Below are 11,162 nucleotides of genomic sequence, written 5' to 3'. Positions count from 1 at the left end.
TACGATTTTCACATTAATTTGACCAAAAAGGTAATTTCTTTAAATAAGACTAAAAAAAAATAAAAACCTACATACGGACTAAATACTTAATTGTCTTTACCTCTTATTTACTAACTTTCTAATTATCATCAATAAATTCTGACCATAACCATTTTCTCCACATTTCACCAGCTTCTATAATTATATTATCTATAAAATTAATTTTATGTTTATTATTTCTTGAATCATTTGATATTATTATATTATTTATTGGTAATTTATCAATTGGTGATGAAATTGGGGAAGTAGAATTTGATTGATTATTTGAATTTACATCTTCGGTGGTTGCGTGTTCTTTTTTTCTTGATTTTTGATTATATTTATATGATTTTGAAGGTAATCTTGATAAAAATTGTCTTATTTCATGTTGATCTAATTCAACTAATGTATTTTCTTTTGATTTTAATAATGATATTGATATAAAAATTAATGCTATATGAGGATCTATTTTTGAAAATGGTATTGATAAATTTGGTGATTCTAATTCACTTGGTGATGGAGAATTTGATGATGATGATGATGAATCATTTGTTGAGGTTTTATTATTCTTGGAGTCTTTAAAATCATTATTTAAATCATTTATTAAATCTTTAAATGAACTTCTTCTTGGATCTAAAGTATGTTTGTTATCTTGTTCTGCATTTACTGTCCAAAATACATCAGGTCCTAATTTCTCCAAAGTATTTCTATTAACATAATTTAATTTTTCATAATAATGATTTAAAGTTCTTTTGGGGTTTTTCAATCTCCAACCCATCATATAATCCCAAATTCTACCTCTATCATGTTTTGACCAAACTTTTGTACCAACAAATTTTAACCACCAAATTAACCATTCATCATCTGAACAACCAAATTTTGTTAAAATTTGTTCTTCATGAAAATATTGTGATAATTCAGGTAATAATTTTCTTAAACAAAATATAAAAAATGATACTCTTTCTTCTATTGTACCTCCTTTTATTGGTAATGTAGTCTTGTTGACAATTTTTAATTGTTGTGATGATGATGATGAAGATGAAGCATCTTTCGATTTAGTTTCTTCTTCTTCCTTTTTTTGTTCTGGTTCTGGACAATGCAATAGCACCAAAACTAACCTTTCATAAACTTCATGAAACGCCATATTTGATATATTATCTTTTTTAATTAATTCATCAAGATAATCTTGTAAACCAGGTATATTTTCTATATAATTTGAATAATCATCTAATACATTAGTAGTTAATGAATTTCCTTTTGAATGATTATCTCTACCAACTAAAACCCAAGAAGTTTTTGGAATTGGTGGAAACCATTCTGCAAGATTCAAAGCCATCCAAGATAATGAAGAATCATATTTTATAATTTTACTCCATTTAATTGCAAATTTTAAAACAGAATTTTCTAAAATTGATATTATATCTTTTTCAATATCAGTTATTTGATGATTTTGTAAATAATAAAGCCTTTGAATATATCTTGAAATATCTTTTTTAATTTTTATTTCAATTTCTTTAGTGGTATCTGTTTCTTTTACTTCTTCTACATCTGAATCATTATTACTTTTACTTGAGATTGTACTCTTCTTACTTGATATAGAACTTAATTCCAGATCACTTGATGATTCATCTATAATTTCATTATCAGGTTGAATAAAAGGATTTAAAACAAATGGATGATATTTTAATAATATCGGCCATATTTTGAATCTTAAAAATGGTGGAATTCCCTTTTGTCTTGCAACTAATGCTAATCCATGATGATTTTTACTACTTAAATATTCTTTACATAAATTAAAAATTTCTAAATCATAATTAAAAGAAGGTTTATGATCTTCTAATGGAATTTGTTGATCTTGATTATGATGAGATATTGGTTCGATATTTGATTTAACAGTAGTATCTTGATTATCATTTGAAAATTCCGATGTAGATGTTTTTGAAGATTCAATTGTCGATGATATTGAAGTTGAAGATGATGATGGTATACTTATTTTTGATATAGAAGCTTTCGGGCTTTCAATCATTCTGATATTATGCTTTATTGGAGTTTTTCAATGGTGGTTTTAATACCTTGAGCTTGCCCTTTTTACTACGACTGGATATATAAGTTTTGTATCGAGTATTACCCTTTACTCTATTATTTATTTGATTTCAAAATTAATATAGGTTTAAATTTGAAAAATTTAAATTATAAATTCTTCAAATCCTAAAACATCTTGAATTTGACTAATTAGTGTTGGTTTGTTGTATATAAAATTTATGTGATTTATAAATGGAGTTGGTTGTAAAATAATTCTTAAATCGAATTAAAGTGTATGCTAATTATTGAATTTCTTATGACGTATTTCAAACGATAAGTGATTTACTAGTTGGATTATGAATAATTATTGATCTATCTGATGAGATTTGACAGTGATGAACACTATTATTCTATAATAGAACGTGAATTGTAGTCTATTGGTTGTAAAAAAATAGAATCAAAATTTGATTGAATTTATGAAATCAAATTTATCTGAATTTTTTTTTACGACCAAAAAAATACAAATGATCTAAAAAGTTTATTTATAGACAGAAGAACAATGAAGAAATTGGTAAAAGCTCGGTGCTCGGGCTAGTTTGATCGAAGGAAAGGCGGAAACACCACCTGGGTTCTAATAGTATTCATTCCATACTATTTCAATCAGCATCAATCCTTTAATATAGGAGAATAAATTGTGGTTGTAAAAAAAAAAGTTCATTTTCCATTGGAAGCAATAATTTCTTTTTTTATCAAATTGCACACGATATTTAAATTTTAGGATTTTAATAGACTACTCAACAAGAATCGATACCATTGAGCAACATTTCAATAGCTATTACTGGAAAAGATCACCTAGAGTCTTGAACAGATAAGGTTCATTATGTATATAAATGGTGGTGGTTGTATAGAGTTGTCTGCCTAAATATGCTTTAAAAAGTTTCTCATTACCTACAGAGAAAAATTTTAAGGTAATGTGACTTTTAAATCCTAGTGAGAAAAAAATAGAATTTTTTTTAATAATTAGGGCAAACATACGTTTTAAAAGGGTAACATAACCAAAATTGTAAGGATGTGACCAATGAGATTGGTGGGTGTTTACTCATCTAACGTCTTGACGAAAACTTCTTCATTCTGTTTAGTTTCTCGACGTTGATAGTATCGTGATTCTACTCAAATCTGTTCGCTTACATTTGCGTTAGAGTATGTACTTATTGTCTCATTTCTTTCAATTTAATTTTGCAACCAAATTCATTAGAACCAATCGCTTCAACAATCCAATAGAATGCGTGGATGAATAAAGGAAGATATTTCTTCACAAAAAAAAGGAGGCTTGAGCAGGTTATTGCTAGCCCTGTGAGCCAGGCACTAGTCAACTCCCTTCTCTCTGCCACTTTATTGTCTGTTTTATAACAGAACCTTAATCAAAGTTGAAGTAAAGCCCAACCGTATCGCAAACATCCGTACCGCAAGCAACCCTCTGTATTTTCAACTCAAAGTAAGAACTTACATACACTAAAGATTACATTTACGATGCTCTAAAACCAATACAAGAAATGATCGAGATCATCAAGATCAATTCATTAATAAAGTCATTTATTATCGGATTTGTAATTTAGAGTTTTAAGCGAAACTGTAGATGAAAAATAGCGCAAATTTGGTGTAGTCTAAAGTAAAGAAAAAAGAAATTTTAATTAAGGTGATATATTACTTTAAACTTTTACGAGTTGAAATTTTGCTGGTAAAAAGTTATTTATAGCTCTCACATTAAGATTGTTAGAGTCATTCATTCGTTTAGCTCATATCAGACTCTATTGATGATCGATTCAGTTTGGATTTTGGACAAACTGACGATTTTAAAACGAGTCTTATGGAAAAAGACCATCAATACCCTAAACCCTATATGCTGATGAAAGTTAATGATGATTGGGCTAGCTACAACTGTTCGAGTATAACTTCCCACGAGTATGTGATTCTTCCCTAATCTGAACGTCGAGTAAGACTAGGTCTACATCAAACGATTGAGTTTCATGATTTCGTAAATTATGAAACAAGATTGAATTAAAAAGAAATTTTTGCTTTTGGAATGGATTACATAATATTTGTATTTAGTGCTTACGTAATAAATAGATAATAAAGTCATGTGTGGTAATTAAGATAGGAGTAAGCAAAAGTAGTGTAAATTAATCAACAAATTTATATATAAAGGGAGATAAATTATGTTGCCACTTTTATTTATCAATCAATTAGAACTTACAACATAACAATCAATCAATTTAATACAATTAATCAAACTTATCCATCGATCAATCAAATAAATTATAACTAATATTACACAATGCAAATTTTTGTTAAAACTTTAACTGGTAAAACCATTACTTTGGAAGTAGAATCATCAGATACTATTGATAATGTTAAATCTAAAATTCAGGATAAAGAAGGTATTCCACCAGATCAACAAAGATTGATTTTTGCTGGTAAACAATTAGAAGATGGAAGAACATTATCTGATTACAATATCCAAAAAGAATCTACATTACATTTAGTTTTAAGATTAAGAGGTGGTATGCAAATTTTTGTTAAAACTTTGACTGGTAAAACCATCACTTTAGAAGTCGAATCATCAGATACCATCGATAATGTCAAATCTAAAATTCAAGATAAAGAAGGTATTCCACCAGATCAACAAAGATTAATCTTTGCTGGTAAACAATTAGAAGATGGTAGAACATTATCTGATTACAATATCCAAAAAGAATCTACATTACATTTAGTTTTAAGATTAAGAGGTGGTATGCAAATTTTTGTTAAAACTTTGACTGGTAAAACCATCACTTTAGAAGTCGAATCATCAGATACCATCGATAATGTCAAATCTAAAATTCAAGATAAAGAAGGTATTCCACCAGATCAACAAAGATTAATCTTTGCTGGTAAACAATTAGAAGATGGTAGAACATTATCTGATTACAATATCCAAAAAGAATCTACTTTACATTTAGTTTTAAGATTAAGAGGTGGTATGCAAATTTTTGTTAAAACTTTAACTGGTAAAACCATCACTTTAGAAGTTGAATCATCAGATACTATCGATAATGTTAAATCCAAAATTCAAGACAAAGAAGGTATCCCACCAGATCAACAAAGATTAATCTTTGCTGGTAAACAATTAGAAGATGGTAGAACTTTATCCGACTACAATATTCAAAAAGAATCAACTTTACATTTAGTCTTAAGATTAAGAGGTGGTATGCAAATTTTTGTTAAAACTTTAACTGGTAAAACCATTACTTTAGAAGTTGAATCATCAGATACTATTGATAATGTTAAATCTAAAATTCAAGACAAAGAAGGTATCCCACCAGATCAACAAAGATTGATTTTCGCTGGTAAACAATTAGAAGATGGAAGAACATTATCTGATTACAATATTCAAAAAGAATCTACTTTACATTTAGTTTTAAGATTGAGAGGTGGTATGCAAATTTTCGTTAAAACTTTAACTGGTAAAACCATTACCTTAGAAGTTGAATCATCAGATACCATTGATAATGTTAAATCTAAAATTCAAGATAAAGAAGGTATCCCACCAGATCAACAAAGATTGATTTTCGCTGGTAAACAATTAGAAGATGGTAGAACATTATCAGATTATAACATTCAAAAAGAATCAACCTTACATTTAGTCTTGAGATTAAGAGGTGGTCAATAGGTGTTTTAGAATTAAAAGTTTAATATTTTATAGCTAATTAATAATTTTTCATCTATACAATTATTTCTCTATTTCTACTTTTACTACATTTGAAGTTTCACTCTTTAGGTACTCATTCAACTGTGATTGCACTATAGCTTTATTTTCATCGTTCAAATGAAGTATTAATTCTTTAGACAATCTAATGAATTCAATTTTAACAGATTCTAATGAATCCAATGTTAGACATTCCAGTTTGAGCAAATCCCATGTTTTCATCAATTCATTTGCAACTTCATTTGATACATCAGTTATTAACCCAGAAATTTTTCTCATTAGTTTTGTTATTTCAATTCTTGATCTCCATGTAACATATATACTTGAATCAAAGACTTCTCTATAAGTTTCCATGATAAATTTAAACAATTTAAAATTTATTGGATTATAAAATGATTCTGTCAAATTTGATATTATTTTTAATACATTTTCTTCATTATAGCTTGTTGGAATAGGATGAACCATTTCTTCATCACTATCATCATCTTTCATTTCAAATTCTCTATTTAAAATTTCTCCCATTATCCTTATATATTCATCAATTAACTCCTCATTATTATGAATACTATGAATAAATTTACTACACTGTTGAATTGCTAATCTTTGATACCTTTTATTTTTTCTTTTAATTTCTGTAATGACTGTCTTTTCGACCGATTGAAGTAATGAATCATTGATTTCCAGATTCTTTTGTACTAAGATTGCAAAATCAACTAATGCTCCAAATATATATTCTTTACCTTCCCAAGATTTACCTTTATTAGCTTCAATCAATAAATCAACAGTCTTACCAATAAATTGTTGAAATAAAACCAGTTCTTGATTTGAAACTTTACATAAATGTGATAAAGCTATAGCTAATGTAATCTTTACAGCAAAATCATTAGATTTTATATATTTTTCAAGAAGTTCTAAAATTTCAGTTGAATATAATTTAATAGCTGAATCACCACTTGTATGTTCAGTCCATTCTTTATCAAAATTATGAGAAACAGATTTAACACTATCAAATTTACCAATATAAGCTAATGGTAAAAAAGCTGAAGCAACAATACTAAATTTATCACCAGAATATTTTGAAACACATTCACTTGCAATACTTGATAAAATTCTTGATCTTTCATCACCAGGTTCTTTTGGTTCAAAATAAAGCTTGGTGATTTTTTCTGAATATTTTATAATTGAATCCACATTTGCAATTCTACAAATATAACCAGCTGCAGCTGCATAACATGAAGCAACTGTATCATTTCTATTTTTAATTTGACTTGATGCTATATCTAAAAGTTTTGAACTATATGGTTTCATTTGTTGATTATGATCAATAACTAAAGAAATTAATACTTTTGAACCACTAACTTTTGAAGGTAATCCAACACTATATTTAATTGAATGTTCTAATTTTGTTATAAATTGTGGGATTGATTCATCATCTAATTGACTTAATAAAAATTCAATAGCATCCATTAATGGAGATTTCCCCACGCTTTGTAATCTTTTAGAATCAAATTCATTATTATCAATATTATATTTCCCAGCATTTAAAGCTAAATAATTTACAACTTCTGGTTCTAATGATGAAAAAAGTCCAATGAAATTTTCAATCAAGATTGATATATAAGGTTTGAGTGCTTTTGTCTTGGTTTTACAAAGTTTTAATAATGTATCAATTGAAAAATCTTTAATATCTTGAGAATCAGATAAAATTCCCTTATTACCTAATAAAAATTCAATTAATTTACCTAATAAATTTTCATTTGTGTTTTTATTTGATTTTTTCAAAGTATTAGTCATTGTAGTAGTTAAACTTTTTGTTAATCGTAATCCTTCTTTACGTACACTTTCTTTAATATCATCCATTATTCTAAAACTCATACTCCAAATTTCTTCTATTCTATATTCATATTTTGATAATTCAACCAGTTGTAATAAATCAATTAATGCTGCAGCACTAGCTTGTCTTACTCTCCATTCTTTTTTACCCATACCAGATAATAATTCATTTAAAATTGAAGTGAAATTATCATTTATTGTTTTAGATGAATCTTTGACAATTGAATTCCAAATTGAATCCATTGATTGAGAAACAGATGTGAATGGATCATACCTATATCTAAATAATTTAGGAATTAGTCTATTTGCAAAATTTGAATTTGTTGATAACAACTGATCTAATGAAGATTGTGATAATATCGATTCTAATCCATATGCTATACCTTTTCTTGATGACCATAAAGTTGAAGATTTAGCTAATGACATAAATTTATAAACTAAACTTGGATCACCTGCATCTTGAGCTAAATTCAAAACATCTTTATAAGTTGATACGGAACCATCATTAGTCTTTAATAAATCTGGTTCAAATAATTGAGTATTTTCTTCAATTGAACCAGATGTAATTGAATTAGTATCAGATTGAGTAAAAGATTTTAATAATGATTTAACCAAATATTCTTTTAATTCAACATCTCCCATTTCATAAACTAATGCTAATCCTCTTGATGCAGAATCTTGAATTAATTCATCTTTATCTGCTAAAAATCTCATAAAACTTATATGTAAATCAGTTGCTCGATCTTTAACTTGTTGTAAATGACCACAATTTTGAACCATCGCTAATGCCCAAATACAACCTGCTTTTCTTAATGATGGTTTTGTATCTTTACATGCAGATATTACTAGATCTAATATGAAAGGTAATCTAATTGTACTATTTGGTAAATTTTCGATATTGACTGTCGGTATATCTAATTTCTTTTGTAATAATTTTGATTTCCAACCAGCAGAAGTGATTACAAATGCTTCAGCTGATGCAAAAATAGATTCAATTTCTTTTGAGTTATGGAATTCATATATTGATTTCTCGTCCTCTGTTAAATTTTCTTCATTAGATCTTTCGTCAACTAATGTCAAATAACCTAACTCAATAACAGCTTTTTCATCAAATTTTTTAATCTTGGTTCGAGCATTGGTTTTCAATTGATCAAGTAAAGTATTGATTTCAGGATTCTTGAATTTATTCAATACTCCATACATTGCTAATTGTGAAATACCATCACTAGCTATGGGATACCGATTATTTGAAATTTGAACCAATTGTTTCAACAAATTAGTCAAACTATCGGATGTAATACTACCGGTGTTTACATTTCTTGCAAACACTCTGGACATGACATAGCATTGCAAAATTGTTTGACTTTCATTTTCACCCGTTTTTGATAAGACACTGTTGGAATCTACTAATGGATGACTAGCTAAGATTCCAATAATTTTACAAACATCACTCAAATTGTTTCTATCAACTGAATTTACTATATTAATGATTTCATCAAGTTTAGGTAACAACTGTTGGACTATTTCATCTGAAGTAAATGGAAGTAATTTAGCTAAAGTTCTTGCATAAAATGGATTCAAGGAGTTTGATTTTGTATGCTGACCAACAAGACCATCAATACATATTCTCAAAAGATCAACTACTTGAGGTTCAATAGTTTTGTCATTCTTTAATTTCTCAATTACCAACTTTCTAACTTCTTCATTCATCTCAATTGCTTTTTCTAATCTGATTGACCAATTTTTATCGGTTTCAACAACTGTTTTTTTACCTTCCAATGCTTCCATGACTAGAATTTGTTCAGCAAATTCTAACGCTTTGGGTAACACTTGTTGTATTGGTGAATTTGGGTTTGCAATCTCATTCACAAGTTTTTCCACAAAATCCTGGAAACTTGGGAATTTCACAGATTCAGTATTTGCAGCGAAGATAGACTCGGTCGAATTATTTGCTTGAAGCAACTTAAACCAATATGGGTGTAAACCTTTATTAGATTCCTCAATAATTTCAGGTGGATTGTTAATATTTGTTCCTATAATTGTCAACATTCTAGCAGTTGAATCATCAAATGGAAATGCTAAATTGATATATTTTGTTATAATATATTTTGTCATTGAATTTGCATTGACTGCGTCCCAAGCAGATGATATCAATTCTTGTTTATTTGAATCATTGAGTTTGTTGAAATGTACAGTTAAACTTGATAATACATTTTGAATTGATACTTTTACTTCTACATTTTCATTCTCAAGTGCTTGTAAAAGAAAATTTATATATGACCAATCATTTATAAAAATTTGAGGTGAAGCAAGTAATAAATTTCCTAAAGTTTCGTATTTGGATTGCAATTCTGCTATCACTAAGGAGTTATAATTTTCAGATTTATCTTGACTTAGACTTGATCTTAACTTATTAGCTATGTTCTCCGTAAATTCTTTCAAATTCTCTATATTATCGGTTGTTACTGACCCAATTAAATCTGTACCTAGTTTTCTCAATTTAGTGGAAGGAGATTCTAATGCAATTGAAACAATATCAGTTAATTTTTCATGATTTCTAATAGACTTTATTTTGAGTAAAGTTTGAATGATTTTATATTTGAGATTAAGATCAAATGCGCTATTACCGCATTTCAAATAAATATTTATTAGCAAATCTATTAATGGTATTCCTCCATAAAGTTGAACATTTTCGTATTTGACTTCAAGTTTTTTGAAAAGCTTTTCTGCTTCATTCAATGACAATGATGGGTCAGCAGAAGCAATCAATAATGGTAAAACAAGTTGCTCGTCACTAAATCCAGATTGTATGAAACTAAAGAGTGATAATTTATACCGTGATAATTCAATGCTTGTTTTAAAAGTAACTCCAGCATCTGTTGTGAAAAATTTAATATCTGATGCGGCTAATCCAGATGATGGAGTATTCAACGATTCCAAAGTTAATAGAAAGAATTGACTTATTTTCAATGATAAATATCTCTCATTTTGCTCTAAATTTAAATTTGTTCGAAGTTGATTATATTCGTCAGATTTATATCCAGGTGCTTTCCATGTACCTAATATTTTGTATAGTATACTGAACATTCTTGCAGCTATTAAGGGTGGTAAATTCGATATTTCTTTCACAATTGACGGCACGTATGTTTTCCTTTCTTCTTCATTAATTCGATCTATTCCTCTTGATAAAAATAATGCAGAATACAACCTAACGGAAGTAGGATCTAAACCTGTTTTGACATTAGGATAATTTATTTGTTCAATTAATGATTCAATTGGTAACTTGAGATTTCGTGCTGCTGTAATTCTTGGAATTATATGTTGAATGATTTTTAAAACAGAATTTCGAACTTCTGCATGAGGACTTGCAAGTTTTAATAGTATAGGTGATAAGAATGTATTTAAGGATTGTTCCAATTGGTGATCAGTTTCTGCTAATGCTATCTTTAGCTCGACTTTGTTTAACAAGGATAACTCTTGGTCTGCCATTTCTTAAATTGAGTCTTGTGGCAAAAAGTATAGAGTTTTGATTTTTTGCAGTCAA

General features: G+C 27.9%; 3 protein-coding genes across 3 annotated transcripts; 1 reads left to right on the top strand and 2 right to left on the bottom strand. All coding sequences in view use genetic code 12, as the record gives it.

The window, feature by feature from the left end:
* Positions 1–118: 118 nt before the first annotated feature.
* Positions 119–2,044, bottom strand: KGF55_003945 (uncharacterized protein; the record flags this gene model as incomplete). The annotated part of the gene is made up of 1 exon (XM_051758794.1): positions 119–2,044. The coding sequence occupies one exon, from the start codon at positions 2,042–2,044 to the stop codon at positions 119–121; it is 1,926 nt and encodes a 641-aa protein (XP_051613366.1).
* A 2,331-nt stretch (positions 2,045–4,375) lies between these two features.
* On the top strand, positions 4,376–5,749 carry UBI4 (ubiquitin; the record flags this gene model as incomplete). The annotated part of the gene is made up of 1 exon (XM_051758793.1): positions 4,376–5,749. The coding sequence occupies one exon, from the start codon at positions 4,376–4,378 to the stop codon at positions 5,747–5,749; it is 1,374 nt and encodes a 457-aa protein (XP_051613365.1).
* Positions 5,750–5,809: 60 nt separating this feature from the next.
* ECM29 (Ecm29p) lies at positions 5,810–11,107 on the bottom strand (the record flags this gene model as incomplete). The annotated part of the gene is made up of 1 exon (XM_051758792.1): positions 5,810–11,107. One exon carries the CDS (start codon positions 11,105–11,107, stop codon positions 5,810–5,812), a length of 5,298 nt encoding a protein of 1,765 aa, XP_051613364.1.
* Positions 11,108–11,162: the final 55 nt, after the last annotated feature.

The sequence above is a fragment of the Candida pseudojiufengensis genome (genome assembly GCF_024610245.1).
Source record: "Candida pseudojiufengensis strain CBS 10847 chromosome Unknown scaffold18, whole genome shotgun sequence".
NCBI lineage: Eukaryota > Fungi > Ascomycota > Pichiomycetes > Serinales > Debaryomycetaceae > Lodderomyces > Lodderomyces pseudojiufengensis.
This window is presented reverse-complemented; position numbering and strand designations above follow the sequence as displayed.